General features: G+C 41.1%; 1 protein-coding gene across 3 annotated transcripts in view; it reads right to left on the bottom strand.

Moving 5' to 3' along the window:
- LOC126706277 (putative RING-H2 finger protein ATL21A) overlaps positions 1-14616 on the bottom strand; it is a 35051-nt gene that overhangs the window by 12904 nt on the left and 7531 nt on the right. Inside the window, exon 2 of one of the 3 annotated variants that reach the window (XM_050405676.1) lies at positions 269-474. The exons of the other annotated variants lie outside the window; for them this stretch is intronic. Within the exon in view, the coding sequence (XP_050261633.1) occupies positions 323-474 (152 nt within the window). The 3' untranslated portion in view covers positions 269-322. Of the gene's footprint in view, positions 1-268; positions 475-14616 lie in introns of those variants that run through there. 3 annotated transcript variants of the gene reach the window in all.

The raw sequence follows: 14616 nt of genomic DNA, 5'->3' as shown, positions 1-14616 counted from the left end.
TAGTTTATATGGTCAATGGTGTAAATTTCCATACAAGGGATCTAGACAATCGTCGTGTAACCCAAAACATTGGTGTATGTACCGAAGGGGACCATAAGGGTACTATGCACGACTTCTATAGTCATGTGTGCAAAATTTGGGAATTAGAGTATATGTTTCACCATAAAGTTGTTTTGCTCCAGTGTGAATGGTACAATACTGGTACCAATAGTCGAAGAAGTATAAGAACCGATGCACACTGCACGAGCATTGATGTTACAAGTCGATGGTATCAAAATGACCCTTTTATACTTCCTAGTAAAGCAAAACAAGTTTTCTATCTTCAAGATACCAAATTGCGTGACCCCTGGAAAATTGTGCAATGCATCCAACATAGGGGAGTGTTTGATGTCCCGGAAGTTGGGGTCGGAGAATCCAATGATAATACAGAAGATAGCGACGCATTCCAACAAGAAGCAATTGTTGATGTTGTCCCTATCAACGTGGAAGACAATATTATTGAGTATTGTATGGGTGATGTTGAAACTAGGGTTGTTCCTGAAGGTGGAACTTTAAGAGACGCTAATCAAAAAGAAGAGCATGATATATCTAATGTTGATCTTGATATGGATTATGATATATAGAGTTCATAACAATTGTCTTAAATATTATGTGCTTGTATTAAAGTTTTATGCTTGTCTACGTAGTAATTGTTATTGAGATGTTTTGTGCTTATCTTGAACTTGATATGAATATTAATGTGATCATTTATTGTGTTGAGTTAATAGCAATTGTGTTCAAATTTAGCACTTGTGAATTGTTTGATATGGATAATGGTGTGAACTATGATATGTAAAGTTAGTAGTAATTGTTATTGAAATGTTTTGTGCTTATCTTGAACTTGATATGGATATTGATGTGGTCATTTGTTGTGTTGAGTTAGTAGCAATTGTGTTCAAATTTTGCACTTGTGAATTGCTTTATATGGATAATGGTGTGGACTATAATGTTAAGTTCGTAGCAATTGTACTTATCTTTCATGTCAATACATAGTTTCAAAAAATGCCTAAAAAGGCCAAATATACTCATAATATATCGAGGTATGAGATTGCAAGATTAGATAGAATGAGACAAAACCAAGAGATAATTGATGCTTTGGGATTGAAGCACATCTCAACTTTTCTAAAGGATTCTGCTCAGTCTAATTATGCAAAAGGGAAAAGAAGTAGAGCTAATGTTGTGGTAGATGATGATTATGTACCACCTATTGGTGACGATGAGAATGATGTTGAGTCATCTAATTCTTTAATCCATAAGGTACAATAGATGTTCCATAGGGTACAATAGATAATAACTTTGTTATTCTATTATTTGTAATGACTTTGTTGTTCCATTATATATATGTTTGTTAGTTACAGATGACACCAAGATAGACTTACGTGCTCGCGAGGTGAGACATTTATCTCGATAGTCCAATCTACGGAAACACCTCCTAAAGCAAATCCTCCCGCCCAAAGTTCTTTTAGTGTGGAGGCTACCGACATATTAACTAGCACGACTGGTAATTACATAGAATATACTTAATTACAACTGCACCCTATCTTTACTATTGAGATTATACTTAATGTACATGGAATGTATAATTTTTTAACATTGATAATGTTTAAATAGGATCTATTAGTAGAAATACCCGTGGAACAACACATGGTATAGCAGTACAGACACTTGTTGAAAAAAGTGGTAAACTGCCAGTACGTATAGTTGCAGAGTATGATGCTCCTATTGGGAAGAATGCGTGCAAGCTTGTCAATCAAATTGGCGTACAAGTGTGAAGTAATTTGTCTAGTTACAACATAAAAAATTGGAAAAGTGTTAATGCTGCTACTAGAGATGTGGTGCTTCAAAATATCGCGGTAAATTTACATTGATAACGTCTAACTCATCTTTGTTGTAACTAAGCATATTAAATTCATATAATAATATTTTTATAATACATATACACTTCATTTTACAGGATCAGTTTGAGCTAGAAGGAGATTCCAACTTGGTAATGAAAACAATAAATACAAAATGTGGAAGATTATTGAGTAGCGACTCTAACAAGTTGTATCAGACTTATAAAAAGCTTGTACAATCTCATGGTGCTAACTATGCAAAAAGCCACCCACCAAAGAATGTCACACTTGAGTAGTGGACTAGACTCATTGAAGGGAAATGGACCAATAAGGACTGGCTGGTAAATTATTTATGCGTATATTATTATTATCCAATATTTACTATATTATGTTGTCAAATGGTTAGATTAATACTTAGATGAAGTAAATGTATACTGTTTTATTCATGATCTAATAAATATCTTAAATGTTCTTTATTAGGAAAAATCAAGAAAGAACTCTGAAAATAGAAACAAAACTTCAGGCAAACATAGATGCGGGGCAAAGGAACTTGCTATTAAGGTTGATGAGGAGGTGCGTGTTTTTTCATTTTCTTAAACCTTAGTATATTACATGTTGCGATTAATTAACTATTGATGGTGTCTAAAAATAACCAACTCCATATTCGTCCATAGAGGTCGTCCATAGAAGGAATAAAAGGAGACTAACTACTCGTCCTTCGTCCATAGAAGGAACTAGCTGCTCGTCCTTCGTCCATAGAGTTCTCTGGACAAGATTCTCTTGCTTTTGAACAACCTTCCATCCAGCATTGCTTAGGACGAGCTCAGCAACAGTTGTGGTATGAAAAGATAACCGCCATGGCGGTTATGAAGGTGTACTCTAAACTTTCTGGACTCCGTGAAGATAGGGGAAGTTATCTAACGGATAACCGTTTCCTGAACCTATAAAAGGGCATGAATCTCCGACAAAAAAAAGGTAAGTACTTTCTAGACACCATCTCCTTAAGTTTGGAATTCTTTATTTCGGAAGAAAAGGCTAACTTTATCATCGGAGGATTTGTGACCGGTCAACCCCAGTCTCCTCTGATCTTTTGTTTCTTATCTTTCAGGCTCTCAACATCATCACAATCCGTGCTATTCAATCTACTGATTTCCTAATATTTATCAACTATATCTATCTAACACTCAAATGTTAATTAATCAAACAAATAATAATGGTGGTCAAGTTCTTGAATTGGCAAAAATCTACAAAGATGTTCATTTCAATCCAAATACAAATAGGTATATACACCATGAGGATGAAGCGACATATGTATGTGTATCATTCCATCCCTATCATTTCATCCTAATCATGTTTGTAAAGTTATAACATATGTAGTATTAATGTTGTGATTGTTTGTTTTTTTCTCTTTCAAATGGTAGGAAACTATTCTCAAAGTGCAAGAGGATCATTGTCAAGATTCTAATGCAATTCCCCTTACATAAGAGGAGATCTCAAACTTGGTTTTTAAGAAGAAGTCTGGTATTGTAAAAGGACTTGGCATGAGACCTTTCTCTTCTCTAGTAACCACTGCCTCTTCTAGTTCCTCAGTGGAGTATATCCATCGGTTAGAAAATGAGATAATTGAGATCAAAGAGGCAAGAGCTAGGGACGAAGAAGAGCGAGCTAGGGAGCAAGAGGCGCAAGCTAAGCAAGATGAGGTCCAAAACAATATTCTTAATTTTTTGAGGAGCAAGGGTTATGATGACGCTTTTACCTATGGGGGTGGTTCATCTTTGAGTTAAATCACTTATTGGTTAGTACTTTATCTTCAAGTTAAAATACTTCATTTTTTATGTATCATTTGAAACTAATTGTATTATATTACACTTGAAAAACTTATATTTTCTTTCTTATAACATAATTAATGTTTTTACTTTACTATTTTAATGTAGTAGTGTTTCTATATCTGTGCAGATTTCTAATTGGTGGCTTTAGGGGATTTACTTTTGACATTATTTGAAGACATATGAAGACATCTTCCGTTGGTTCTAATTATATTATGCTACATTTTTTGTATTGTTATAAAACATATTAAGTTATTGTATGTGTTGCAAACAATTCTTGTTTGGAAATAGTTTGAATTGGATACTTGTTTTATTTTTTACTTGTGGAATGTATGGATCGATTTTTTATAATGTGTTGTTGAAATAAATGTGTTAATCAAATGTGAGGTTTTAATAATGTAATGACAAGTTACAGGTTAATCAATGCCTTGAAAATAATAAAAACAAAAAAAATAAGTTTTAGTGACGAATTTTTTCGTCACAAAAATTGTTTTAGTGACTAAATATTTCGTCGCTAAATGTAGTAGAATTTTGTAAGAAATGGTTTTAGTGACGAAAAGTTTTGTCACTATATGTGCCTGGATTTTCTTAAAAATAGTTTTAGTGATGACTTTTTTTGTCACTATATGTATCCGAAAATAGTTTTAGTGACGAAATTGTTCGTCACTAAATATGATTTAATAAACTAAAATGGTTTTAGTGACGAAATATTTTCATCGCTGAATGCTGTTTTTAGTGAGGAAAACATTTAGCGATGAAACATTTTTGTCGCTAAAAGTTTTTTCTTTTTTAAACAAATCGGACTTTTAGTGACGAAATTTTTCATTGCCAGGACTTTTAGCGACAGGGTTATAGCAATGAAATGTTCGATTTCATCACTAAAAGTTCTTAATGACGAAAAACTGGGCTTTTAGTGACGATTTTTTTCGTCACTAAAAGTACATTTTGTTGTAGTGTGTAAATATCTTGTGGTATACTAGCTTCCTTGACGATGGAAGTTTTGGATTTCTAGGCCTTGAATTATATATATCGTTGCAAAGATCTCATGACATCCTTGACTATGGAAGTTTTGGATTTCTCTTATATCTTTTAGAATGTTTTTTTAAAGAAAAGTGAATTACCTGATTTCATAAAAAATAGTTTAGTGGGTCTATTTTTGCAATGTTGGGCTGGGCTGCTTCCTACGGTATTGGCCCAAATGTTCTGAGTAAGGGAGTCGGGACCGGTCCAATTGTAATTTACTTTGGTCCGGCTTGTGCACAAACTATGCCCTGTTTGTTAGAGTTTAATCACAAACCCATGGCAGGCAGAACCACTGTGAGTAAGTTATGGCAAGTAGATATAATAATGATGATATAAGAAACACAATCACTACTTTTAGCCACAATAAGTAACAGTGAGCAATGAAAGGCTCTTTGTACACAGAATAAGCTAAGTGAAGAATAAAAAAAAAAAAAAAGAGTTAGCAAAATCAAAGCGTTAGTCTGCCATGCTAAGTAATAAATAGGGTTGAAACCAAGAAGGATAAAACCGTTCCCTCAATGCGAGTAATCTCGGAGAAGAAATTAATTGCTTTGAGAGAACAGGCCTAAATGATCCATGCCCAAATACAAATCTTTTGCCTTTTATAGAGAGCAAGGCTATTGGGGGAGAGAGGAAATCAACCTATTGGTGCATGCCCGTCGTTCTAAACTCTTTGTTTTTCTTTTCCTCTCCTTCCTACTTCCTGTTTTTCTTTTTCTTTTTTGTTTTACTTCCTTTTCTTCTCAATGTTTACTTCTTGGTTATGTCTTTCTCTAGAAATTCCTAATACTGTGATTTTCGAATCCCTCCTTTCCTCAGTGCACAACAAGGGGTCCTCTATAGAGCTTGCCGTGACTGGTATTTACCATTTTAGCCCTCAACTGCCTTTGTCTGGTGTGAGTGTCCTTGCTGACCACTTACTGGTCGTCAGTGGTTCAACCACCACCACTTACCTGTGCTGGCTGTGCCGCTCCCCTCTGCCAGACAAAGAATGCTATTTTGTTTGTTTGCTTACTGTGGCTTTTTCTACCCGTTACAGTGTGTGTGCTCTTTCTCTATCCCTCATGGCATGCACTTGGTGGTTCCAACTCATCTTTGCTTCTTTTGGGTGGCATGTCATCCCAGCAAGACATTTCTCCCAAAAGAGCCTGAGCAAGAACCCCAAAATATGTTTTTTCCCTCTCCCCACCGCCAAACCATGCCCTCTGACCCATGACCCACCACTTCCTATATTGGCTGGGTACATGCTAGTGGTGCTTGGGTCTCATGCGTGCTTCACCTTCTTCACCCGCTGCTCATGCACTTGCCGTGTTCTGGAGATTGTTCTGTACGTTTTGTCGTGCACTTTTGGCTTCTTATGGCGTGAGTTACTTTTCGATCTGCCATTCTTAATGACTTGCTTCTTTTGGGAATTGAGCCTTGTTGGATTATAGGCCTTTCTTCCCCCAGCCTATTCTGTGTTTACTCCGTGGCCTTGTTCCTATACTCCTGTCGTACCACTCTGTTATTCCTGCTGTAATGTTATTTAACTCAATCCTGCTGGGCCTTTTTGGGCTTGCTGTTTATTTCCCTCCCAGTAACTAAGTGTGTTCACTGGGCCTTTTCTTACACTGTTTGTGGGCTCCTGTGTCCCATTTCCCTCTTGGGCATCCTTGGCCCATTTGCTTTCCTTAGGCTTCCTCAGCCCTTTTCCAATCCTGTTTTCCTATGGGCCTTTACTAACTCTTTTTGGACTTCCCTGATCCAATTACTTTATACTTCATCCTTGGGGTTGATGGGTCTTCCATTAGCCCCTTACTTTCTTTAGTTACATTACTTTGGGCCTACTGTGGCCCATTCTCGCTTTTCTACATATTGTCCATGGGTTTGCTTTCTCTCTCTTTCCAGGCCCATTCAGGCCCGTTTGCTTTTTCAAGACCCACTTTATGAGCCCGTGAGCCATTCATTTCTGCCACTTAGGCTCAATGGCTTTTTCTTGCTTGCTAACTTTGGTCTGCCCATGTTGCTGGGCCTTTTCTCTTAAAAGCAAAACCACAAGTTTTGGACAGAACCAAGGCCTTGTATGGTCCTCGGACTCAAGCCTCTGGGGAAACCAACTACTTCAAAGAAAAAATACAAGTTTTGGACAGAACCAAGGCCTTCTATGGTCCTCGGACTCAAGCCTCTGGGGAAACCAACTACTTAGAAGAAAAAATACAAGTTTTGGACAGAACCAAGGCTTTGTATAGTCCTCAGACTCAAGCCTCTGGGGAAACCAACTACTTACAAGAAAAATACAAGTTTTGGACAGAACCAAGGCCTTGTATGGTTCTCGGACTCAAGCCTCTGGGGAAACCAACTGCTTAAAACAAAAATACAAGTTTTGGACAGAACCAAGGCCTTGTATGGTCCTCGGACTCAAGCCTCTGGGGAAACCAACTACTTAGAAGAAAAAATACAAGTTTTGGACAGAACCAAGACCTTGTATGGTCCTCGGACTCAAGCCTCTGGGGAAACCAACTACTTACAAGAAAAACACAAGTTTTGGACAGAACCAAGGCCTTGTATGGTCCTCGGACTCAAGCCTCTGGGGAAACCAACTACTTAAAAGAAAAACACAAGTTTTGGACAGAACCAAGGCCTTGTATGGTCCTCGGACTCAAGCCTCTGGGGAAACAAACTACTTAAAAGAAAAAAATACAAGTTTTGGACAGAACCAAGGCCTTGTATGGTCCTCGGACTCAAGCCTCTAGGGAAACTAACTACTTAAAAGAAAAATACAAGTTTTGGACAGAACCAAGGCCTTGCATGGTCCTCGGACTCAAGCCTTTGGGGAAACCAACTACTTAGAAGAAAAACCATAAGTTTTGGACAGAACCAAGGCCTTGCATGGTCCTCGGACTCAAGCCTCTGGGGAAACCAACTACTTAGAAGAAAAACCACAAGTTTTGGACAAAACCAAGGCCTTGCATGGTCCTCGGACTCAAGCCTCTGGGGAAACCAACTACTTAAAAGAAAAACCACAAGTTTTGGACAGAACCAAGGCCTTGCATGGTCCTCGGACTCAAGCCTCTGGGGAAACCAACTACTTAAAAGAAAAACCACAAGTTTTGGACAGAACCAAGGCCTTGTATGGTCCTCGGACTCAAGCCTCTGGGGAAACCAACTACTTAAAAGAAAAATACAAGTTTTGGACAGAACCAAGGCCTTGTATGGTCCTCGGACTCAAGCCTCTGGGGAAACCAACTACTTAAAAGAAAAACCACAAGTTTTGGACAGAACCAAGGCCTTGTATGGTCCTCGGACTCACGCCTCTGAGGAAACAACCTACTTAAAAGAAAAACCACAAGTTTTGGATAGAACCAAGGCCTTGCATGGCCCTCGGACTCAAGCCTATGGGGAAACCAACTACTTAAAGGAAAAACTACAAGTTTTGGACAGAACCAAGGCCTTGCATGGTCCTCGGACTCAAGCCTCTGGGGAAACCAACTACTTGGAAGAAAAACCACAAGTTTTGGACAGAACCAAGGCCTTGCATGGTCCTCGGACTCAAGCCTCTGGGGAAACCAACTACTTAAAAGAAAAACCACAAGTTTTGGACAGAACCAAGGCCTTGCATGGTCCTCGGACTCAAGCCTCTGGGGAAACCAACTACTTAAAAGAAAAACCACAAGTTTTGGACAGAACCAAGGCCTTGCATGGTCCTCGGACTCAAGCCTCTGGGGAAACCAACTACTTAAAAGAAAAATACAAGTTTTGGACAGAACCAAGGCCTTGTATGGTCCTCGGACTCAAGCCTCTGGGGAAACCAACTACATAAAAGAAAAACCACAAGTTTTGGACAGAACCAAGGCCTTGTATGGTCCTCGAACTCAAGCCTCGGGGGAAACCAACTACTTAAAAGAAAAACCACAAGTTTTGGACAGAACCAAGGCCTTGCATGGTCCTCGGACTCAAGCCTCTGGGGAAACCAACTATTTGGAAGAAAAACACAAGTTTTGGATAGAACCAAGGCCTTGTATGGTCCTCGGACTCAAGCCTCTGGGGAAACCAACTACTTAAAAGAAAAAAATACAAGTTTTGGACAGAACCAAGGCCTTGTATGGTCCTCGGACTCAAGCCTCTAGGGAAACCAACTACTTAAAAGAAAAATACAAGTTTTGGACAGAACCAAGGCCTTGCATGGTCCTCGGACTCAAGCCTCTGGGGAAACCAACTACTTGGAAGAAAAACCATAAGTTTTGGAAAAAACCAAGGCCTTGCATGGTCCTCGGACTCAAGCCTTTGGGGAAACCACAAGTTTTGGACAGAACCAAGGCCTTGCATGGTCCTCGGACTCAAGCCTTTGGGGAAACCAACTACTTAGAAGAAAAACCACAAGTTTTGGACAGAACCAAGGCCTTGCATGGTCCTTGGACTCAAGCCTCTGGGGAAACCAACTACTTAAAAGAAAAACCACAAGTTTTGGACAGAACCAAGGCCTTGCATGGTCCTCGGACTCAAGCCTCTGGGGACACCAACTACTTAAAAGAAAAACCACAAGTTTTGGACAAAACCAAGGCCTTGCATGGTCCTCGGACTCAAGCCTCTGGGAAAACCAACTACTTAAAAGAAAAACCACAAGTTTTGGACAGAACCAAGGCCTTGCATGGTCCTCGGACTCAAGCCTCTGGGGAAACCAACTACTTAAAAGAAAAACCACAAGTTTTGGACAGAACCAAGGCCTTGTATGGTCCTCGGACTCAAGCCTCTGGGGAAACCAACTACTTAAAAGAAAAATACAAGTTTTGGACAGAACCAAGGCCTTGTATGGTCCTCGGACTCAAGCCTCTGGGGAAACCAACTACTTAAAAGAAAAACCACAAGTTTTGGACAGAACCAAGGCCTTGTATGGTCCTCGGACTCAAGCCTCTGAGGAAACAACCTACTTAAAAGAAAAACCACAAGTTTTGGATAGAACCAAGGCCTTGCATGGCCCTCGGACTCAAGCCTATGGGGAAACCAACTACTTAAAGGAAAAACTACAAGTTTTGGACAGAACCAAGGCCTTGCATGGTCCTCGGACTCAAGCCTCTGGGGAAACCAACTACTTGGAAGAAAAACCACAAGTTTTGGACAGAACCAAGGCCTTGCATGGTCCTCGGACTCAAGCCTCTGGGGAAACCAACTACTTAGAAGAAAAACCACAAGTTTTGGACAGAACCAAGGTCTTGTATGGTCCTCGGACTCAAGTCTCTGGGGAAACCAACTACTTAAAAGAAAAACCACAAGTTTTGGACAGAACCAAGGCCTTGCATGGTCCTCGGACTCAAGCCTCTGGGTAAACCAACTACTTAAAAGAAAAACCACAAGTTTTGGACAGAAACAAGGCCTTGCATGGTCCTCGGACTCAAGCCTCTGGGGAAACCAACTACTTAAAAGAAAAATACAAGTTTTGGACAGAACCAAGGCCTTGTATGGTCCTCGGACTCAAGCCTCTGGGGAAACCAACTACATAAAAGAAAAATCACAAGTTTTGGACAGAACCAAGGCCTTGTATGGTCCTCGAACTCAAGCCTCGGGGGAAACCAACTACTTAAAAGAAAAACCACAAGTTTTGGACAGAACCAAGGCCTTGCATGGTCCTCGGACTAAAGCCTCTGGGGAAACCAACTATTTGGAAGAAAAACACAAGTTTTGGATAGAACCAAGGCCTTGTATGGTCCTCGGACTCAAGCCTCTGGGGAAACCAACTACTTAAAAGAAAAAAATACAAGTTTTGGACAGAACCAAGGCCTTGTATGGTCCTCGGACTCAAGCCTCTAGGGAAACCAACTACTTAAAAGAAAAATACAAGTTTTGGACAGAACCAAGGCCTTGCATGGTCCTCGGACTCAAGCCTCTGGGGAAACCAACTACTTGGAAGAAAAACCATAAGTTTTGGACAGAACCAAGGCCTTGCATGGTCCTCGGACTCAAGCCTTTGGGGAAACCACAAGTTTTGGACAGAACCAAGGCCTTGCATGGTCCTCGGACTCAAGCCTTTGGGGAAACCAACTACTTAGAAGAAAAACCACAAGTTTTGGACAGAACCAAGGCCTTGCATGGTCCTTGGACTCAAGTGTCTGGGGAAACCAACTACTTAAAAGAAAAACCACAAGTTTTGGACAGAACCAAGGCCTTGCATGGTCCTCGGACTCAAGCCTCTGGGGACACCAACTACTTAAAAGAAAAACCACAAGTTTTGGACAGAACCAAGGCCTTGCATGGTCCTCGGACTCAAGCCTCTGGGGAAACCAACTACTTAAAAGAAAAACCACAAGTTTTGGACAGAACCAAGGCCTTGCATGGTCCTCGGACTCAAGCCTTTGGGGAAACCAACTACTTAAATGAAAAATACAAGTTTTGGACAGAACCAAGGCCTTGTATGGTCCTCGGACTCAAGCCTCTGGGGAAACCAACTACTTAAAAGAAAAACCACAAGTTTTGGACAGAACCAAGGCCTTGTATGGTCCTCGGACTCAAGCCTCTGAGGAAACCAACTACTTAAAAGAAAAACCACAAGTTTTGGACAGAACCAAGTCCTTGCATGGTCCTCGGACTCAAGCCTATGGGGAAACCAACTACTTAAAGGAAAAACTACAAGTTTTGGACAGAACCAAGGCCTTGCATGGTCCTCGGACTCAATCCTCTGGGGAAACCAACTACTTGGAAGAAAAACCACAAGTTTTGGACAGAACCAAGGCCATGCATGGTCCTCGGACTCAAGCCTCTGGGGAAACCAACTACTTAGAAGAAAAACCACAAGTTTTGGATAGAACCAAGGCCTTGTATGGTCCTCGGACTCAAGCCTCTGGGGAAACCAACTACTTAGAAGAAAAACCACAGGTTTTGGACAGAACCAAGGCCTTGCATGGTCCTCGGACTCAAGCCTCTGGGGAAACCAACTACTTAAAAGAAAAATACAAGTTTTGGACAGAACCAAGGCCTTGTATGGTCCTCGGACTCAAGCCTCTGGGGAAACCAACTACTTAAAAGAAAAACCCCAAGTTTTGGACAGAACTAAGGCCTTGTATGGTCCTCGGACTCAAGCCTTTGGGGAAACCAACTACTTAAAGGAAAAACCACAAGTTTTGGACAGAACCAAGGCCTTGCATGGTCCTCGGACTCAAGCCTCTGGGGAAACCAACTACTTGGAAGAAAAACACAAGTTTTGGACAGAACCAAGGCCTTGTATGGTCCTCGGACTCAAGCCTCTGGGGAAACCAATTACTTGAAAGAAAAAAATACAAGTTTTGGACAGAACTAAGGCCTTGTATGGTCCTCGGACTCAAGCCTCTAGGGAAACCAACTACTTAAAAGAAAAATACAAGTTTTGGACAGAACCAAGGCCTTGCATGGTCCTCGGACTCAAGCCTCTGGGGAAACCAACTACTTGGAAGAAAAACCATAAGTTTTGGACAGAACCAAGGCCTTGCATGGTCCTCCGACTCAAGCCTCTGGGGAAACCAACTACTTAGAAGAAAAACCACAAGTTTTGGACAGAACCAAGGCCTTGCGTGGTCGTCGGACTCAAGCCTCTGGGGAAACCAACTACTTAGAAGAAAAACCACAAGTTTTGGACAGAACCAAGGCCTTGCATGGTCCTTGGACTCAAGCCTCCGGGGAAACCAACTACTTAAAAGAAAAACCACAAGTTTTGGACAGAACCAAGGCCTTGCATGGTCCTCGGACTCAAGCCTTTGGGGAAACCAACTACTTAAAAGAAAAACCACAAGTTTTGGACAGAACCAAGGCCTTGCATGGTCCTCGGACTCAAGCCTCTGGGGAAACCAACTACTTAAAAGAAAAACCACAAGTTTTGGACAAAACCAAGGCCTTGCATGGTCCTCGGACTCAAGCTTCTGGGGAAACCAACTACATAAAAGAAAAATACAAGTTTTGGACAGAACCAAGGCCTTGTATGGTCCTCGGACTCAAGCCTCTGGGGAAACCAACTACTTAAAAGAAAAACCACAAGTTTTGGACAGAACCAAGGCCTTGTATGGTCCTCGGACTCAAGCCTCTGGGGAAACCAACTACTTGGAAGAAAAACACAAGTTTTGGACAGAACCAAGGCCTTGTATGGTCCTCGGACTCAAGCCTCTAGGGAAACCGACTACTTAAAAGAAAAATACAAGTTTTGGACAGAACCAAGGCCTTGCATGGACCTCGGACTCAAGCCTCTAGGGAAACCAACTACTTGGAAGAAAAACCATAAGTTTTGGACAGAACCAAGGCCTTGCATGGTCCTCGGACTCAAGCCTTTGGGGAAACCAACTACTTAGAAGAAAAACCACAAGTTTTGGACAGAACCAAGGCCTTGCATGGTCGTCGGACTCAAGCCTCTGGGGAAACCAACTACTTAGAAGAAAAACCACAAGTTTTGGACAGAACCATGGCCTTGCATGGTCCTTGGACTCAAGCCTCTGGGGAAACCAACTACTTAAAACAAAAACCACAAGTTTTGGACAGAACCAAGGCCTTGCATGGTCCTCGGACTCAAGCCTTTGGGGAAACCAACTACTTAAAAGAAAAACCACAAGTTTTGGACAGAACCAAGGCCTTGCATGGTCCTCGGACTCAAGCCTTTGGGGAAACCAACTACTTAAAGGAAAAACTATAAGTTTTGGACAGAACCAAGGCCTTGCATGGTCCTCGGACTCAAGCCTCTGGGGAAACCAACTACTTGGAAGAAAAACCACAAGTTTTGGACAGAACCAAGGCCTTGCATGGTCCTTGGACTCAAGCCTCTAGGGAAACCAACTACTTAGAAGAAAAACCACAAGTTTTGGACAGAACCAAGGCCTTGTATGGTCCTCGGACTCAAGCCTCTGGGGAAACCAACTACTTAAAAGAAAAACCGCAAGTTTTGGACAGAACCAAGGCCTTGCATGGTCCTCGGACTCAAGCCTCTGGGGGTTCCAACTACTTAAAAGAAAAACCACAAGTTTTGGACAGAACCAAGGCCTTGCATGGTCCTCAGACGCAAGCCTCTGGGGAAATCAACTACTTAAAAGAAAAACCACAAGTTTTGGACTGAATCAAGGCCTTGCATGGTCCTCGGACTCAAGCCTCTGGGGAAACCAACTACTTAAAAGAAAAATACAAGTTTTGGACAGAACCAAGGCCTTGTATGGTCCTCGGACTCAAGCCTCTGGGGAAACCAACTACTTAAAAGAAAAACCACTAGTTTTGGACAGAACCAAGGCCTTGTATGGTCCTCGGACTCAAGCCTCTGGGGAAACCAACTACTTAAAAGAAAAACCACAAGTTTTGGACGAGCCTCTGGGGAAACCAACTACTTAAAAGAAAAACCACAAGTTTTGGACAGAACCAAGGCCTTGCATGGTCCTCGGACTCAAGCCTCTGGGGAAACCAACTACTTAAAAGAAAAATACAAGTTTTGGACAGAGCCAATGCCTTGTATGGTCCTCAGACTCAAGCCTCTGGGGAAACCAAGTACTCAGAAGAAAAACTACGTTACATGGACCTTAAAATCTGTCCGAGGATTGCTCCCCATTAACAATTGGGTTAATCCCTAAACTGCATGGATTCCCAAGTCTGCTCTCGGATCCTCAGTACCAAAGGAATTGATGCAATATAGAGCAACATGTTACCAAAAACACAATCGAAGTCCCTTACTGCTCGGCCATCCTCTCGGATGAATTATTTAGAGTTTATCGTTCTCGGACGGTCTCCTTGCACGTATTACGGAACATTCAGTTGTTATCTCGGTTAGTTTCTTGTGTTTAATTTACTGTGAATTATCGTTATTATGCCTGGTAATGTCGGTAAATTAGAATTAGTTGGATTATGTTTCAAGGTTTTCTGCTCCAAGTATCATTAAAGAAAAACACACATAGAGCACACCCATTCACAAAGTAGTTGTTGCA

The sequence above is a fragment of the Quercus robur genome, chromosome 11, assembly GCF_932294415.1.
Source record: "Quercus robur chromosome 11, dhQueRobu3.1, whole genome shotgun sequence".
In the NCBI taxonomy this organism is placed as follows: Eukaryota; Viridiplantae; Streptophyta; class Magnoliopsida; order Fagales; family Fagaceae; genus Quercus; species Quercus robur.
This window is presented reverse-complemented; position numbering and strand designations above follow the sequence as displayed.